Genomic DNA, 20167 nt, shown 5'->3' with positions numbered 1-20167 from the left:
CAAAATTATGATGAAAAATTGAGAGAAAAATTAAATTATTTAAAGCGACGACATGCACCTTAGATTGTAGTTTTTTTGTTTTCTTTAATGTTATTAGATTCAGCAGAAAAGAAATATTTTGAAGTTCTTTTATAACATGAAACAACACAACTTGACATAAACGTTTTATAGCCTATCAAGTCACTCTCCTTCAATACAGTAGTGAACGTAGAATTTGGCTCCAGAAGGACAGTCAAAGAAAGGGATTGAATCATGGGCGTCCATAAGGGGGGACAAGAGGGGTGCCAGCCCCCTCCTGGCTTAATGATGCTGCCTTATTTTTATTTTTTGTTTTGAGATTTCTATTATACAGCATTAAAAGTGCCGATTAGACCAGGTAAGCCCCCTCCTGGAATTCAGCTTATGGGTGCCCATGGATGGAATTGTAATCAACAAATTTAAAAAAAAAAAAAAAAACTTTAAGAAATGTGTTTTTCCAAAGAAGTTAAAAGATGCAGTTGAAAATTAGAAGTTCTAGTGGCCTTTTAAAGAATCTAAATCGATTGGAGGGCCACCATCCCCCATCCTAGGCCTTCTGTAGATATCCACAATCCCAGATTGGGATTGGAATTTTGAGGTACTTCAAGGTAAAAGGAGAAGATTGGCACTTGGGAAATTCAAACTCAGTATTGGGGAAAAGGGAAAGGGGCTAAACGTGAATATGGGTAGCTTACGATTAAACAAATTCCAAAGTAAAATCAAGTTTTCGATGCCAGGGGAGGTGAGAAAACGGCTGGTCCTGCTCTAAGAAGGAGCTAAACAGTTTTGTCTCCAATCCGGGAAAAAGTGACTATAAGCTCTTATAAGGCTTATAATCTATTAATGGTTAAATATCAAGCTAAATCAAAAGCACTATGTGTTACTAGGTTGTCTTTTGAAAGAAGATTTCAAAATTTAACTCGTGAGAGGGTAGAGGTAAACTGGAAGACACTTCGTATATCCAGGTCATTGAAATAGCCAGTCTCCAGTATCTGACGGCTTGGGGGATGGGGTTGAAACTTTCAGGTATAACTGCAGAACGGAAGGGTGACAATGAGGCGGGGATGTTCAAGTTTTGTGTTTGGGTATGGGGAAAGGGCTAAACAATGTTTTTCTTGCTTTCAGAAAAAATAAAGTTTGTGCCCTATAAGAATCCATGGGACCTATAATTCATGCAAGATAAAGTAGCGAGATTAATAAAAAAAAAAATAGGTACTGAAAAGTTGTCAAAATTGTGTATCTGTAGTATCTCAAGGATAGCTTAAGGTATGAAGCTGAAATTTTCAGGGAATGTTGAAGGAAGGATAGCAAACGGAGATTGAATTATGACTTTGGGGAAAGGATAGAGGTAAATCAAAAGACACTGGTTGCATCCAGGTTATCAAAATACCAAATCTCCCCTCTCCTGGGAACGAAATGGGCCATCAAAATGGGAAATCCAAAATTATAGTGTCCTTTAGATCAGCGGTCGCCAACCTTTAGACGTTCAAGGGCCATTAAATGTTTCATTTTTTATTTGGTGGGCCACTAATATGTATTCGGAAAAGGAAGGTGCTATATATATATATATATATATATATATATATATATATATATATATATATATATATATATATATATATATATATATATATATATATATATATATATATATATATATATATATATATATATATATATATATATATATATATATATATATATATATATACCTCGTCCCTGGGGGTCCATAATAGAAACTGGGGCACCCTCGCCCGGGGTCATAAATACAGGCAGAGGAGGAAGAAGGCCCCTTAATGTTGAAGTAAGTCAATAAATTAGGCTAGACATTAGTTTTACAAGCTAATGTTGAAATAAATAAATAAATTAGGCTAGATATTAGCTTTATATTAGTTTTAAATTAGTTTTTTACGTTAGTTTTACAAGGTAATTTTGAAGTAAATCAATAAAACAGGCTACATATTAGTTTTAAATTAGTTTTTACACTAGTTATACAGATTAGTGATAAAGTAAATCAATAAATTTGGATAGACATTAGTTTTACAAACCAATATTGAGTTATATTAAATAAGAAAACCATAAAAATTTCTGTGTAACTTTGTTCATACTTCTCTATAATAATTTGATATTTAAGAAGTCATACAGAAGACCATACCATTTCCCATGTTTAAAGGAAAAATAATATTTTTAATTAAGTTCATTTTTATGTTCCTGGCCTCCCCCAGGCCATTCAGCGTGTCCTCAGGTGGCGATAGACGAACGCTCTACAGATATGTAGGATGCCTCTATATAAGGTACAAACCAAGGGGGAACCTTTTCCCTGGGGGTCCATAATAGAAACTGGGGCACCCTCGCCCGGGGTCATAAAAACAGGCGGAGGAGGAATAAGGCCCCTCAAATGTACACTCAAAAGGGCCCACTGGTTTGTCCACAAGTCCCATGAGTTGTTACAAACCTTCTCCCAGTAATGGGTTAAATTGAATGGTGATGCATAATACCATCGCGGGAAGATCTTCTATAGGAGAACAACTACCACAGGGCGTAAGATCCAGATCTATTGACAGCGGCCTCTGCAAAGGGCTGCCTCGACCTTTTCGGGGTACCTGCAAGACTGGGGACCTTGCGGTCAACTCTATTCCCACTTGAGGAGTTGCGCCCCTCGAGGAAATTATTTCCTAGTAAACGACACAGCATTCGCACGGTATTCTTACTAATGGACAATTTTTCTGGGCTTGGTATGTTTTGATGGGCGTCTTCGGGCTGAAAAACCTCTTCCTAGCTAATTTATCTATTATGGATTGCCTCTGCGTAGTAGCATAATATTTGTAGGCATGAATATATAATGAGTCGGAGGTAATAGGCTTGAGACTGTCTGTGCAGGATTTCGACTCTTGTTGATAGAAGAGCATCGCCAAGTGCTGAAAACCATGTTGTGAACAAGATGGGCCCAGAATTGCACAAAACCTCCATTCATAGAGGTCTCAAGGACTTCTTGCTGTCCAGTTCTTAGCCGGCTTAAGCACTTCGGTGTAGACTTGAGGATATGTGATCCCCGTCCTGCACTGGTATCCGGGATCATTGCTTTTCCTGAGGTAAGGAAATAATTTCAATAATTTAAAGAACATGAAAATTGGAACTTGGAATGTTACGACGTTAAAAATGACTATCTTATCGACTTTTTGACTGATGAATTCAGACGATTCGAACTGGATTAATTAGGAATTTCAGAAACTCATATCCCAGGAGTTGGAAGCATGAAATTAGGTGATACAGAATTTGTTTACTCAGGCAGGAAGGATGGGGTACATAGACAGGGAGTAGGGCTCATGATGAAAAGAGAAGATGTTAAGTCTCGTCTAGGCTGTTAAAGTATTAATAATAGAATACTAATTGTTCATTTTATGACTAAAAAGTTCAAGGAATCAGTTATAGTAGTATACGTTCCTATAGAACTGACTGACGAATATACTAGTGACTCAGATGAATTTTACTTACAGTTAAAGGAGCGAATAGACAGGGTCCCAGGTAGAAATATGATTTTATTACTGGGAGATTTTAACGCCTAGGTTGGTAGAAATAGGAATAGATGGTATCCCAGCCTAGGTAAATTTGGTGTAGGAAAAGAAAACAGTAATGGATACAGACTTTTGCAATTTTGTAGGTATAAAAATCTAGTTATAATCAATACGGTGTTTGATCATAAAATGGCTCAAAAGCTAACATGGTATTCACGTGATGGTAAGACAGCGAACCTCATTGATTATGTTATGGTAAACCGAAGACTGGCAGGATCAATACAAGATACTAGGGTGTATAGGAGTGCTGTTATTGATATTAAAAGTAAAGATCACCGTCTAGTAGTGTCAAGGGTTAATTTAAAGCTGAAATATCGGAAGGGTAACTACCTCCCGGGAAATTATGTTGTTGGTAGACTCCAGGGTGAGTATTTGAGAGAAACTTTCCAGGAACAGTTGAATACTAAACTTGAGAGTTTAAAATTTGATAATGTGGAAGATGGTTGGAATAATTTTAGAAAAATAATTTGTGAAGTTGCTGAAGGTGTATTAGGGAAGAAAGCTAGAACTGCAGCTTAGAATATTAGTGAAAAAGCTTTATGTTTAATTGAAAGGAGAAAGGACTTGTACAAGAAGTATCTGAGTGCTAGATCATATGAAACCAAAAGAAATGTAAATAAAGTGGAGAAATCATTAAAATATGAACTAAGGAGGTGTGAAGTGGCGACCATGGATAAGATTGCTGATAATCTGGAAGATGCAGCTAGACGGCATAATAGTAAAATACTGTACTGTCATGTTAATAAATTAAGAGGGAGTAGTCAATCCCGACTTGGCCCAGTTAAAGATAGGAATGGGGTCGCAATTAGAGATAAGGAAAAAACTAAAGAGAGATGGGCCGAACATTTTGAGAATTTGCTTAACCGAGATAGAGTTGCAGAAAAAAGATACAGAGGAAAATGAAAAATTTTGTGATACCTTGGATGTGAAGGAAGATTTCTTTTGCGAGGAGGAATTAGCAACAGTACTAAAAGGATTAAAGAATAATTAGGCTCCAGGTGCTGATAGGGTGGTAAACGAGTTTCTTAAATATGGTGGCTCTGAGGTTAGAAATAAGTTGTGAAGATTATGAATATGATTTTTGAAAAAGGGGAAGTACCTAACGATTTTAGGTTAACCTTAATTAAGCTACTTTATAAGAAAGGTGATGAAAGCGAGCGTGGTAATTATCGAGGCATTAGTCTGGTCTCTGTAGGTAGTAAATTACTTAGCAATATGATACATTTTAGACTGAGAGTTGCCATACACAAAGTTTTAAGAGAAGAGCATCGCAGTTTTAGAAAAGGTAAAGGATGTGTCGACCAATTTTTCACCCTTCGGTTAATAATTGAGAAGTACCTGAGTTGTCAAACACCTTTAGTCTTCAGTTTTATTATGAGCAAGTTGATTCAGTTGATAGAAGAGCATTAGTAAAGGTCTTATCCTTGTATGGTGTACCAGACAAATGCATTAAGGTGATTAGTGCTATGTACGAGAATAACACTGCTGCGGTTAAGGTAGGAAATGAGGTTAGCAGCTGGTTTTGTATTAAATCAGGAGTTAAGCAGGGTTGTGTTCTATCCCCCTTTGTATGGATTATTTTGATGGGCTTTTTTTTAAGGAGCACAGGAAAGGCAATGGGAGACCACAGAATCAAATGGGGAGGAAAAAGTCTCATGAGCTTAGATTATGCTGATGATTTAAGAATCCTAGATGAAAGTGTGAAAAAAATGAATGAACTTTTAGATGTTTTGCGAGTTCAGGGTGCTAGAATAGGTTTCAAAATTAATGTTAAGAATACTAAATCGCTAAGGCTAGGAATAAGTAAAGATGAAAAGGTGACGGTGGGTAACGAAAAAATTGATCAGGTGGGCAGCTTCACTCACCTTGGTAGTATTAATAGTATAGATGGTGGGAGCAGTGAAGATGTTAAATATAGAATAGCCAAGGCTCAGGGTGTTTTTTACAGTTAACAAAAGTCTGGAAGATTAGGAAGATAAGTCTGCAAACCAAGATTACAATATTAGAAGCTACAGTGATGACAATGGTCAAATATGGCTCTGAAGCGTGGACGCTCCGAAAAGCGGATGAAGATTTGCTATAGGTTTTTCAAAGAAACTGCTTAAAGATTGTTCCGTGTACCAGTCTGAGTGACCGTATTTTAAACAATAGGCTATTTGAAAAATATGGTTCAATACCACTCTCTAGATTTATACTGAAAGAACGGCTGGGGTGGATAGGGCATGTTGTGTGGCCGAATGATGACAGATGGCCGAAGATTGTTCTTTTCGGCCAACCATCTAGGGCTAAATGGAAAGCAGGTCGTCCCCGTCTGGGGTGGGAGGACGTCATAATGAAAGATTTAAAGGAAATGGGAACTTTCTGGGTGGTTGTAAAAAGGGAGGCTTTGAATAGATTTGGGTGGAGGAGGAGCGTACATAGCAGTGTTAACCTCAGGTGGCTTGCGTCTGCGGTTAGTTGGTAGTAATAGCAGTAGTAGTTGTAGTAGTAGTATATATATATATATATATATATATATATATATATATATATATATATATATATATATATATATATATTTTATATATATATATATATTTATATATTATGTATATATATATATATTTATATGTATATGTATATATATTATATATATATATGTATATATATATATATATATATATATATGTATATGTATATGTATATATATATATATATATATATATATATATATATATATATATATATATATATATATATATATATATATATATATATATATATATATATATATATATATATATATGTATATATATATATATATATATATATATATATATATATATATATATATATGTATACATATATAGTTTGATTTTTTTTTTTAAGAAAAAAAAATATCGTTTTCAGTGTGATGGGTTGCTCTTGTATATTCGACATCATGATGTGAAGATTCAGTGTCACTGATGTTACTGCATGACGAAGAGCTGCATCGATCTCAAGCCGAGAGTGGTAGCGAGCTTTACTTACTGTCACAATACTTACTCTTCTGCCGAGCTTTACTTACTGACTGCCAAGAATTCAGAACTTTATGTCTAATTTCATTCATAAGGTGTATAGTGCTGGATATATTTCTGGGGAGATTTTTTTTACCACTAGCTCATGTTTGTAGCACCGTCTGTACAAATGCCAATTAATTTTTACCGCTCAATTTCGTGTTTCAGGAAAAAACTATCAAGTGCTTTAAAAATCGAAGCTATGTACTCTGCCCTGCAGCTTTAGCAGAAAAAAAGTTCTTCTTGTAATTCTCCTTGAAACTCAACCCTTAAAACACAAAGGACATGTGCTTTGTTGCTGACGTCTTTAGATTTATGAAGTTGAATTGAACAAAATGGTTCATTTTTTTCTATTGTTATAACTTGATTTTCAATGTCTTCAGCAATGTCTTCAATTCTGCTCCCGGAAGTGTTATCAGACATAGGAATTAACTTCAGTCTTTGAATAGCCTGTTTTCCCAAAACAGCTTCATAGGCTTGTAATATACAAGGTTTAATTAAGTCTCCTCCTATCATATATAGTTTTTTATTTTGTGCAATTTAGAGTGCTATCAAGTAGCAAGTCATTAATACTGACGTATCTTCAGCAACGATATTTTTTTATAGCCCCTATTTACTTTTTCATATCTTCATGCGCTCTTTGAAAATATTTGTGGTTTGTCAAACAAATCTGGGCGTTGTGATTGGAAGTCAGTTTTAAGTTTTGACGGTTTCACGGTGTCGTTAGGTAAAATTTCATGATAAACAACACAAAGAAGCCTTGGGTCCAGCTGACTACCAGGCTCTTGAATAAATGCAAATTGCATGTAGTCTTAATCATATTTTCTTGATATTTTGCGTTTTTCTTTTTGCCTCCTTTTTGAATATTCTTTGCAATGTTGTCTGACGAGGGCCGTAGATCAGCTGACCATTACTGCTATTTTCATTACTTTATCCTGACTTTTTTCAAGAAGTGCAAAATATTCACTTGCCTTTGGTCACTCATTATGGGCCCCTCCCTTTTCTTACTCAATAGTTTCAGGAAAGTCCATTAATTAAATAATTTTCAAATTCATAGCTGACACTTCAAATGTTTCATATTTGAAACACTTCCTCATATAAGTACTAATTTACTTTCAAGGAGCTTATGCTGGGTTGCAGAAAATCCGGAAGATATGCGTAGGTCTCATAGGAACGAAACTAATACTGGAGATTGGATTGACAATTGAAATAGAATTAAACTTTTCCGCAGAAATTTGTTCGCAGAAATAGAAAGGCCAAAGGAAATGCATCCAGTCACAGATGTATGCTGATTCAAGAATGTACAGCAGTAGAAATAGTTAAAAGTGCCAACAAAACCCCATGTCAATTTTTTTTAGCCTTTTTCAGTCACAATAAAGCTTTGTTATATTAAATGCAACTTTTAAATTCTTAATCTATGATACGTTTCCTTAAATTTTTTTTCTTTTTTATGCTCATGAAGACATAGCTTAAGAATGGTCCCTTTTCTTCGTTGACCACCTAAACATTTTCATGGCCCACAGACTAGTGACCGCTGCTTTAGATCGTCGAAAGTATTTTGAGGGTAAACAGACCTCCTCTCGGGCTGTTTTTTCTACTCACCATCAGCAACCCGAAGACATCCAATCCAGATTTAGAGATAGTTGTTTTGCTCAAATAGTCGAAACGTTCAAAGAATATGTTTCCAGAGTAGTGTTGGGCGATATTAGATATCGATATATCGTACCAAATATCGATATCAAATATGGAAACCTAAATTCGGCTTTTCCTGGTATCTACCGGTGAACGTCCAGCAGAAAATATCCAACATAGAAGTTGTGAAGTGTGAGTGAACTCAAAAATGTTGCTGAGAACCTCCAAAAGTCTTGGCTACATAAAATATATTCTAAGCTTGTAGACCTTGCTCAGATCACGCTCCATGTCAGGTCACGATTGCGACATAGCCCACCTTAATTCACGTTTCTAGAAATTTTGTATTAACTATGACAATCATCTCCAAGTTGAGAGTAAAGTAACAAGAGACATGGATTGGGCCGTCACAATCCCTTTGATTCAGCCACTACAGAATCCAGCCAGTTTGTGGGGAGCACATGACGAAGTTTCAGTAGTCAATGCAAAGCAAGGCTCGCCAGCACCTGCATCTATCACGGCTCTACAGATTTTCAGTAGGGGGTCTTTAGTTCCAAGAAAAACTGATACACTCAAGTCGTCGAAGTCTTGTAATATGGGTCTTAGAATCAAAATGCATATTACTAATGTAATATGGGCCTGATCAGTTAATCAAATAGTATGTGGTAATAATCTGTAAGTAAGGAGCAACTCGACTTAATAAAAACCGAAACCCTAAAACACTGAATTTTGATAACAATAGATACATGAAACGAATTGGCTCTTTATGCTGACTCAGATATATAAAATTCATCACGTTTCATATACCCATTAAAAGCTACGAGCCTCAAAAAATTTGTGTGAAAATTTATATAGAAATTGTTCTAGACAGAGTGGGAACGCTTCTAAGAAGTCAAAGCATCTTAATAAAAATTGCACCATCAAATTCAGCATATCAGAAAATCATACTGCAAGGGTTTCCAGCTTCCATCTGCAAAAATGTGAAATTTTGTAATTTTTGCCAGAAGAAAGATGACGGATGCGTGTTTATTAGTTTTTTTTCTTTTTGTTTTTGCCACGGTGATCGCATCGAACCAATAGTCATATAATATCGGGAGAGGGCTTGCTCGAACGGAAATTACAGTTCTAGTTCCCCATTTTGTGGCCAAAACGATCGGAGGGCAACTAGATTTCCCCTCCCTCCCGCGCTCCTTTTTCCCAAAGTCATCCGAGCAACATCTTGAGATAGCCGTTTTGATCAGTATAGTTGAAAGGTCAAGTAATCATGTCTCTGCGTATGACACGGCCCTGCAAGTCCCTGCTGAAAGGGTTGTAAGTTATGAAATTTTTCCAGTGTCTACATATAGTATTTGTTATTGGAAAGTAAACAGACATTTTTGGGGGTGGGTGATTTTCTGTGGTGGGATTTTCTAAGGGGAGAATTTTTCGTGAGGAGAGAAGTTTCCAGGGATGAACCTTCAAAAGGAAACTATACACGGAGGGATTTAGCAGAATACTTGTACGAAACTCATTTTATTTGACCTACTTTCTCTCTGCCATTTCAATTTTTTATTTGAAGATATTCCGGGGAAATAGCCTAGGTAAAATTTTCAAAGGGCTTAAAGTTGTCAGGGGATGTTTTCGTGGGGGTGGTAATTTTCCGAAAGAGAGATTCTCAATGGGGAATTTTATGATCAAAAGACATTATGTGCATTCAGATTGTCCAAAATACATTCAGGTTGTCGAATCTGCAATATCTCACGAACAGCTGTGGGTATTAAGTTAAAACTTTCTGTGAATGTAGAGGAGAATGTTGAAGTAAATTAAAAAAAAATACAATTTGCTTCTATGTTATCAACAGAATGTATCTCCATTATCTCACGAATAGTTAAAGTTGAAATCGGTGAATATTATAGGTGATGTTGCACTAAATGAAAAGACACTACGTACATCCTGGCTGCCAATATGCCATATATGCTATGTCTTAGGAACAACTGAGGGTATTAAGTTGAAAATTCTCTGAAATTTTGGGGGATAATGAACTAATTGAAAATGCACACTATGTATATACAGGCTGTCAAAATGGAAAAACTTTGTGAAAAAAAAGTTTTCCAAGGACAAGCAAAGAGCCATATTAAAACTTAAGGCGAGCAACGTCTTAACAATTCCAACTTAAAGTGACCAGAAATTACTATCAAAGAATAAATAAAACCGAAAACGAATAGGAATTAATATAATTAGCCACATCGAACATATAGATAATGATGTAGATGAATAGAAAAATAATGAATAACTAGACGTAGAAATGAACACTCAAGTCAAACTTTAAATGTTTGACTTGATGTTACTAGAAACAGGAGTTTGGCTGTTGTCCCTCCCCATCTGTAAACCATATAAAGAATGTTGCGTCATTGGTTCTTTACTGAAAACCAAATTTAGTTTAAACAATTTTCTTCATTCTAACTCCCAGTCTGCTTTTACTAGGAAAAGCATATATTAGTTATGCTTCCAAGAGCTTACTCAAATAAGTTAAACGTTCTGAAAAGGAAAAAAATACTTTTAAGAAAGAGTAAAAACCTCTTGATCGTCATTTTAGAAAACTCAGAGATAAAAGCCCTCTAAAATCCCATTTAGCAGAGACCCTCACTGACCCAGATCCTAAAATGCTGTTGCTCAAATCTGGCTTGGCAATAGAAAGGATAGATGTTGTTCTTGGACATCTTTACATGCATATAAGTGCTGGAAGTGGTGGAAGGATTAATGACAGCTTTATTTGTTAATTGCAGAAGCTCAGAACGCAGTGGCGTCAATTCATGAAAATTTAAGAGGGGGCAAAATGCAATTTTCAAAATATAAGGGGATGGCACATTGGTCGCTTTTTCAATTTTTTTAGTGTTAATACAAATAAAAGGTATTTTTCAACGAATATACCCTCCAAAAAATGTATTTTTCAAAATATGGGGTGGGGGAGCAAACAAACCTAGAGTAGGACATGTCCTAGGCTAGGGAGGAAAGAAGAATACATGGAGACCCCTTCATTTAGTTGCTCAGTGTCCCCAACTGGGGGCACTTGATACACATTTACTAGTCGAAAATCTAATAGAAGAATTACATGTGTCCCAAAGAATAATTTGTGATGTTATGAGACATATTGGTGGTCCGCAAAAGTTACCATCAATTGAAAAAGGCTGACTTTAATCCAAGCTTCGAGAAGATGTAACACCTTGAAAAGAAATGAAAAGGTATCGGTAAAGGGAAGAAAAAGAGTGAAAAAAAGAATTATAGTTGAAAGAGCTGGAAGAAAAGCAAAAAAGATAGAAGTTTGAAAGAGATAAGCAGGATTCTGAAATTGAAAGGACGCCAATTCTTCCAGAAAACACAAAACGACAACAGTAAATTTTGTTTCCAAGCTACTGTCTTTTTCCTTGTTCTCCAGTTAAAACGCAAAGTTGCTTTAGAATTAATTCAATGAGCAACTGGAACTGGTTCAACATTCCTTGAATAGTAATATAATCACTAGTGTCAAAAGGGATCTCGTACTTAAGCTCCATAGAAACATTAGAGATGATCCTGGGAATAGCAACGCTTCAAAGTCGTTAAGCTGTAAGAACCTTGTCAGAAAGTTCCCTCATTATCGACGCAAGATGTTCGTAGTTCCATTCTGGCTTTGATGAGAGCAACGCCCCCTTTCTTCAATTTACATTGTTCCCTAGAATACTAAATAATGAGTGGGAAAAGATAACATGCTGTAATGATCCTCAAATGTTAATTGGTTTACTCCTTGATGAAGCAACATACTTTTTGCTGTCTGTGTCTTATTCAGTACTTAAAATAGGATTTGTTTTGTAAACTCATTTTTAGGTTATTACTGTTCTAGCTATCAATCTGTCCGGTGCTTTTTAAGTTGATTCAAGTGTTGAGAATACTAGAAAAAAAGTTCTAGCTCAAATCGAGTGCGCTGTAACGAAAGGTTAGAAATTTACGGATTTAATTATAAAACAACCATATTCTTCTGTTTGTTTAGTGTTTTATTCGACAATATGTTCTGAGATGGTCTTAGTAATATTGTATAGATCCTCTTCTATCACTCTTGTAGGTTTCTAAATCAATCAAGCTAGTTGAGTATTAATGAGTGGGAAGAAAAAGAAGAACCTTTTCTTTCGGAATTTGGGATCTACAAGCGCGGCACACTAGAATTATTGGATTTTTGGAACCTTGAGAAAAGTGCCAAGTTTGAAAAATCAATTTAGATTAGAAAGTTAAGGATCCATATCTTGTAGTCTACACCGCAAAAAAATCTTCGCACAGCACAGAGTGTAACAAAATTTAACCATATTTCTTTTCTTTTTTAATTGGTTTATTGCAAGATCAATGGCATCAATTCACGAAATTCTTGTGGAGGGGCATAAAACATCTTTCAAAATCTAGAGGGAGAAAAAAAAACGACCTATATAAAAAAGATGTATAATTAAATTTAGTTGCTATTTCTATTATACAGAGACAATTCTTTTTTTTTCACGTTGTAGACTACAGGATAACGGAAAAGCGAGGAGTTAAGGAGGGGGGATCCACCCTGTTGCAAGGAATAATTTCTGTTCATTGTAAGTTTTAGTATAAGCCGTACTTTAAGTTGATAAAAAACACATATTTCCTTTAATAACATGAAGGCTCATGGTGAGTTACGACAATTTGGGCATTGGAATGCGCTCTTTTAGACAAGTGGCTCCCTCCCTTCCGACTAATAAAATAACTCACGGTTCCTTCTTCCTAAAAGTTAATGCGGAACTGTATATCCTAAAAACAATTTCATTGAAAACCAATTCAGTTAAATCAAGCATCAAGATGTGTGTCCATTTTAGGCATTTATCTTGTATGGACTACGAGACTTTTCAGGAACGAATCTGCCACCATGCGGCATTACTTCCTCTGCAACTGGGAAGCTCAGTATCAAGTGGTTCCTTTAAACAAATAGAAAACCAATAAACAAATAGTGGTTACTAAAACAAATAGAAAACCTAGCTAACTGTACAATATTAAAAATAGCAGAGGCGAATTGACCGAAAATTGCAGATAAAATCTTGAAAAAGGAGAGAACGATAGAAAGCATGCGGGAGGTTAACTGCATTAAAAAGAAATATCCCCTAATCGTATTATTGAAACACCTCATAACTTTTTCTTGATATTTAAAATTAGTATTGACTTTGAATCTGGAGCTGAAACTAAGGGAATCCATGATAAGCACAGTGTCAGAAACAGGAAATGAAATACATTTCTCGTACTTTTGTTCAGCCCGATTATTGCCACCAATGGGAAAATATTGACATTTTTAACACTAATAGAAAGGCCTCTATTTTAAAGTTTACTAGAAAGGGAATTTAAATTAGACGAGCTTTAGGATGACTTGAAAAAATACGTCGGATGATTCAAGTCATCGATAACTTGTATCTAAACTACTATATAGTCATCTTATTTTATGTCATTAGCATTAACCAAACTAGCACTATATAAAAGAGTCCGGTTAATAGAACAGTACCTTATCGCTTAATAAGTTATTATATGGAGGGGGTGGGGTATTAGTGCTACATTCTCAATCTTTCTCAAACTTTCTAATGTAAATTGAGTTGTCGGATGCTGACCTGATCTGATTATCCTTGTGGCACGCACATCAACTCGTCTATTGTAGTCCTTATATTTCACAATAGCTATTTATGAATATGAAATTTATGCAAAAATTGTTTTACTTTCCTTAAAGTGTATATTATCTAGGAAAACTGTGAAAAAAGGGGTCAATTTCAGACAAAATTGCAACACAAACTGTTCTTTTGTGTCAAAAAATATGTGTTGATTACAAATCTGAGAAGTATTCCGCTCTAGCTCTTTCACAAATTTGAGTTTTTGTTGTTGAAATTCTTAGGTTGAGGTAAAACAATCTTGACTGAGTAAAGACTAGCAAATCGAATATTAGGAAATTCGAGGAATTTCCTGAAGTGGACCAGGTCAAGACTTGTTTCATTTTCTACAGCCTTTAATAAGATAAGCATGGCCTTCTCTACAGTTTTGCTAATGCCGTCTTTTGTTGAAGCTGAATCCAGGAATAGTCTGGCGACATCCACAGAGTTTTTCTTCTTTTTAGCGTGCTCAGTGGTGTAAAGACTTCAGTTCTTAAAATCGAATCGCATCTGAGAAAGGCATAGAGGGAAAAGAATTTGGTCGCAAGGGGTGTCACCGAGTATTTGTTTGGCTGTCTGCCAATATATCCCACTGACGGCTTCCACTTTCCTCCTTATGACACAAAATGCTTATTTTTTGAAGAATGAGCTTTCTTTCACGTGGATAAGATTAAAAAGCTATATGTAGGTGTGAAAAAGGTTTGGGATTACCCCCTAAAATTTCAAGTTCTCTTCCTCCCATGAGTGTTGTCTCTGCAATACGGCGATCAATTTTGTATGATATTATATGTGTGCTACGATTTCGTCATTAAGGCAACGGTTAGCCAGTGTAATCTTGTGAAGCAACAACTGTGGAGATCGAAGGAAGGACAATAAATATAGTTAGAAAGGAAACAGAGTGTCAGACAGGTCACTGACCTGTCAATACCTCAAAATTGTTATGTCTATTGCTATTTATAATCTAGGGGCCGAGTTCTCTTTAAGAGTAGTAGTGAATACACCGAGCGTAATTCAAGGCTATTATATTGAAAACAGTTTTGTTAAAAAATAGTCCTAAAATAATAAATATTTACTTGTTGTTTTTCTCTCAGGTCTGGCTGAGCTGTTCACTCTCCACTACATTTTCTTGCTCTTATCCCAATGTTTTACAATAAAAAGACGTATGGCTTTCGTTTTCTTCGTATTTTTTATTCGTTTTTATCAAACTTATTTGAATGTCGATATCAGTTCTTTTCAAGTCCTATATGTGATTTAATTTTTTTGGAGCATGTGTTATATATCTAACTTTTAAAAATCTGATTTCCCCCCCTTTTTCACAAAAAAAATGAACTAGCCTCCTGTTTGCTTTTTAATGGGTAAATTTTTTAGGTCACTTTACCAAGTTATGAAGATGCAGTCAGAGAAAGAGCTCCACCTCCGTATGATGCTGTTGTGGGAACTTTCCGTGGTGTTATTAGAAGCTCACTGGCTCCCATGGCCCCTCTTCGCACTGTGCGGAGTGGTCGTCGTAGCAGAAATGGAGGGAATCTACAAAACCGTGCCGCAGAAAGAATCGATAATTCAGACAGCGTTTCTCAGCATTCTGGCTTTTCTGGACCCTTTTTGCCCAACAGATGCGGAGGGTACGGTGATTATATAGTTTATATAAACAAAGGCTTTTTTTAATATGGAATGAAGGAGCCAAGAATTTAAGTTTCCAAAAAGAAATGAGTCACTGTATTTATTATTTTATGTAGTCACTTGCAAAAGCAAGATTACGACATTACTAGTGTCAATGGAGCAGCGTTGATTTAGCTAAAAACCAAGTGTCAAGCGGTGTAAACCCACCCCACCTCCTGGATACGGCTCTGATCTGTACTGTTAAACTTTAATTCCTATCTTCCCCTTTTAAATTGCCAAAAATCCAACTACTATCTCCACTTTCTTTCTTACCTAATTCTTCCACTACAACTTACTGTAGAACAGATATTTACTTCACTTTTATCAATTATCAACAAAAGACTTAAAACAACCGCATTCCCACAAAATGCCACGGTATGATATGGTGGAGGGATAATCAAACAAATCCACAATATAAAAAGAAATTAATTTAAACTAACCTAAGAAGGGTTTGAAAAGGCAAAACAAAGCATAACTGCAACATCATGTACACTGCTACCACTAATTTAACATTCAATAGTCAACTCCTTCCTTAACACTCATCAATCAAAACAAAAGTACAATAATAATAAAACTAACATTGATGATTTACTACCATTTTATTCTATCAATTATATGTTTTTTCAATTTAATCATTAAAATTATACTTTAAAAAAAGCAATTCTTTGACCGCCTTTTAAATCCACTTACATCATCACTGCTTTTAATATCTACATCTAATGAATTCAATATCTTAGCCCCTCTAAAAACCTGAGAAAACCCTAACCTAGATGTAACCCAATTAAAAAAAATAATTATATATCGACCTTATACCACGGGAATGAACCTCATTAACATGTGTGAAAACACTTAAAAAAGAAGTGGACTTGCCTTTAACGCAATTATACATAAAAACACAAGTGAAAAATCAAGGAGAGCAGCCTCTCGAAATATTTTTAAGTTAACTTAAGCCTCACGACACGATTCAGAAGGGTTTAGAAGGGATAGTTGTCGAAACACGGGATTGCAACTCATTAGATCAAAACTTCAAAGTATTAGTGAACTTTTCAAGGGTTGACAGTCGTTAGAGTGCAAATAGTCCCCTTCCCGTGTCATTTCTCAGTTCTTTAGTTCTGATGTACCTCTTTAACTACCTCAGAATGGTAAAAAACTCTAGAAATGTAGTCCAATGGGAACTTAACCCACGCAGCCTCAGGAGAAGGGTCTATAATTATACGAATTTTCTTCATATGCTAATTTTCCTCCCTAATCCGTCCACTCCCACTTTTCTTTCGGCTTTTAAGTTTTGACCTGAATGGTAGACGTGTTGCACTTTGTTGAAGCCGGGTCGTGCAAAGTGTTTTGAATTAACAGGATGACAAAAATTTGGCCTGTAGGAGCTAGTGCAACGCAGACACGAAGTAGCCTAAGTCCAAACTGTAGACGGGGTTGACGCAAAAAAGAGTTAAGCCCAAACTGCAGAATTTCACAACATCACTACAGACTAATTTGGTGCAAAGCAAGCTTAGTCCAGACTTGGTGAAAAAAAAAAGCTTCTAAATCGGAGTTAGGTGATTCAGCGCAATAATCCAAGTTCTGACTTGTTGCAAAAACGAGCTAATTCCTGACTCATAGCAAAAATGAACTAGTTTCGAGTAGCAGTCTTTTGATGAAGCGGTACAAAAACAAGCAAAGTCCTGACTAAGTGGAAAAATAATTTAGGCCCAGATATTACAAAATATTTTAAGACCGGATTTGGTACAAAAATTACCCGAGTTCGAACTTGGCTTAAAACAGAGCTAAACCCAAGCTGTGAGTGGACCCCGTGCGAGAACGTGCCAAAACTGGAATCAGTGAAAAACGAGTCAAGTCTAAGCTTTGAGCCCATTCATTAAAAAAAACGGTTAACCTCTGACTCGGTACAAAACCGAGCTAAATTCAAGCCGCGGACTGACTCGGTAGAAAAGGGAGTGAAGTCTGCTGAGCTCAACGTGTGGACAGAATTACCCTTCCAACTCCTGTAGGCTGTATGGTCCTAGACTGTATGAGAAGTTTTCAGATTTTGCTAGTTTATCTTTTGATTCGATTTGAGGATTCTGTACAGAGACAGTGCCCGGGGAAACTGTTTTGCTTTGAACATGACTCTCGGTGGCCCTCTATTACATAAATCTTAAAGATATAATATAATAAACAGATATAATAGATAAGTAGATATAATATAATTCCATTGTTGTTATTACTAAATTATGGAAAATCTTTTTTTTTCATTATTATAAATGACGAAAAGTCAATTTGAACCTTTTTAATACCTAGTTGTTGCTTGGAACTACACATAAGGTAGCAAAGGAAAGACATTCGTCCAACTCACAAAACAGTTTTAGCTGATTCTTAACACTTAATAGGAGGTCATCCGTCAACAATTATCTAGGCAGATATCGAGTACAAGGAACCACTAGAATATAAGGCAACAAGGGAACAGATCCTCTTTAATATATGCACTCTTGCACTCTTGTCCATTTTCTCACCATCTCATCTGAACCAAAAGTTAAAATAGACCCAACAAAAGAATAGCAATTTGTTTTCTCAATCAGCACTCTTTCCAAACGTAATAGTATCTACACTGCCCATTGCACTCCAGCCTGTGCCCATAACAGAAACAGAAATAGGGAAATTTGGAGTTTTTAACAAAATTTAGTTAGGATAACAATGAATATATCCTGTGATGCCTTATTTATGGTCTTTCACAGGGGCAAATCTCCAGCAGTTTTATTGGGGGGGGGGGGGCAGAGAAGTCCATATCTGGATAGTCAAGGGGCATGGGATGTATACAATTTTTTCTTCACATTAATGAGGGGGCAACTGGTCATGCTCGTTAACCTGAAATGCGATGCTGCTCAAACAGATTCCATTTCACACTAAAGAGAAAGCTTAGTTTTATTGATAGAAATGAGGTATTCGTGGAATTTTGAAGCTTAATATCTGATCTTCGTAGTGCTAAACTGGCTTTAGAAGTAGTTCATGAATGCTTTTAGTTGTAACTAATTTACTTGTCACTGAAGCTCAGGAAATAAGTAGATTTTGTGCTCTAGTTACTAAGTTACGTACAAAAGATTAAAAGTACCTTAAAACACACGATATTCTAGGAAATCCATCCATAAAAAAACATTTAATCGAAATAGATGGTAGCTAGAACCCGCTACTAACTGCCGTTCTTGAGCTTTCCATTCTCGTGAGTACAAAACAGGTAATTTCACTAATTATTTTAGTTTTTACTTTCTTACACAAATGTAGGCCTAGTTATTTTTTTTTGTAGGTTCTTTAATCTTAATCTACAATTTTTTCTATAAATTTTACCTTTAAAATTACCTTAGGATAAGTCTTCTCTCCCAGGATAGTATTGAAAACGCGCGATTTTGTATGTGTCTTGCAGTTACTTACCAGCTGTTTTTATTGGGAGAATGGAACTCATTTTCCCTTCTTTGCTCTACTTTGCTGATAAACATCGATGTCGCTGAAGGAAGTATTTATTCAGATAGAAAGCATAAAGAATACATAGTTTTGTTTTAGGTCTTGCAGTTTGTAAAGGAACTGGTATGAACTCGTTTAAGAAAACTTCAATATTCATTCATTAGGGAGAGCCAAGTTCACAATTAACTAGATTTACGTTGCCTCAGTAAAATGAAGTGTTGCATGAATCCTTTGTCGACTTTGTCAACAAAAGTGTTGCGGGAGCAGGTCAGGAATCTGAGGAAGGGGTTTAAAAATATTGACTGTCAGGTGTACCTTAAATATATATATGTTGTTTACTATACACAAATATTTATCGAAAATAAATAAAATGCTGACAAACTAGCACTGACATCTAACCCTTCGCTTTGGTTTGTTTCTTCCCCATAGATTATCATAGGCAGCGCACTAGCGCTGCCTAAGTAAAGAACGATGTGGGCACAATGTGTTTTTTTTTTCCATACCCGGGCAATTCGTATCGAAGGAGTCGTCGTAGAAACTTCTAAAAGGGCTCATTCGATTGCAAATTGGAGTGGCTGGTGCTCTTTTTAATAGTCGAAAGTGATTAGAGGGCAACTAAGCCCCCCCCCCACGCCCATCATTCCCCTAAATACGTCCAATCAAAATTTTGATATAACCATTTTGTTCAGTGTAGTTGATTTCCAGATAGAAAGTATCTTTTTGAGGAGGACACTCTCCCACAACCCTCGGGGCAAGGGTTTTAAGTTATGCCCTGGGGTCATATATGTTTTTTATAGAAGGTGTAGTCGTAGAATATTCAAAACAGGCTCATTCGATTGAAAATTCAAAGGGCTATTTCCCTTTTTAATAGTCGAAAGTGATTGGACGGCAACTAGCTCCCCCCCCCCCCCAATGCCCATCATTTCCTCAAACACATCCAATCAAAATTTTGAGATAGCCATTTTGTTCAGCGTAGTTGATTTCCAGATAGAAAATATCTTTTTGTGGAGGACACTCCCCCAACGTCCTCGGGGCAAGGGTTTTAAGTTATGCTCTTGGTAAATATAAGGTTTTCATAGATGGCGTTGTTGTAGAAACTTCAAGAAAGGCTAATTCGTTTAGAAATTCAATGGGTTAGTGCCCTTTTTAATATTCG

At 35.9% G+C, this 20167-nt stretch overlaps 1 protein-coding gene across 1 annotated transcript in view; it reads left to right on the top strand.

Moving 5' to 3' along the window:
- LOC148950318 (uncharacterized) overlaps positions 1-20167 on the top strand; it is a 227415-nt gene that overhangs the window by 133042 nt on the left and 74206 nt on the right. The window contains exon 10 of the mRNA XM_089091838.1: positions 15274-15527. Coding sequence (XP_088947964.1) covers positions 15274-15527 — 254 coding nt within the window. The remainder of the gene's footprint in view (positions 1-15273; positions 15528-20167) is intronic.

The sequence above is a fragment of the Artemia sp. Qi Xiang Cuo genome, chromosome 7, assembly GCF_049724085.1.
Source record: "Artemia sp. Qi Xiang Cuo chromosome 7, ASM4972408v1, whole genome shotgun sequence".
In the NCBI taxonomy this organism is placed as follows: Eukaryota; Metazoa; Arthropoda; class Branchiopoda; order Anostraca; family Artemiidae; genus Artemia; species Artemia sp. Qi Xiang Cuo.
This window is presented reverse-complemented; position numbering and strand designations above follow the sequence as displayed.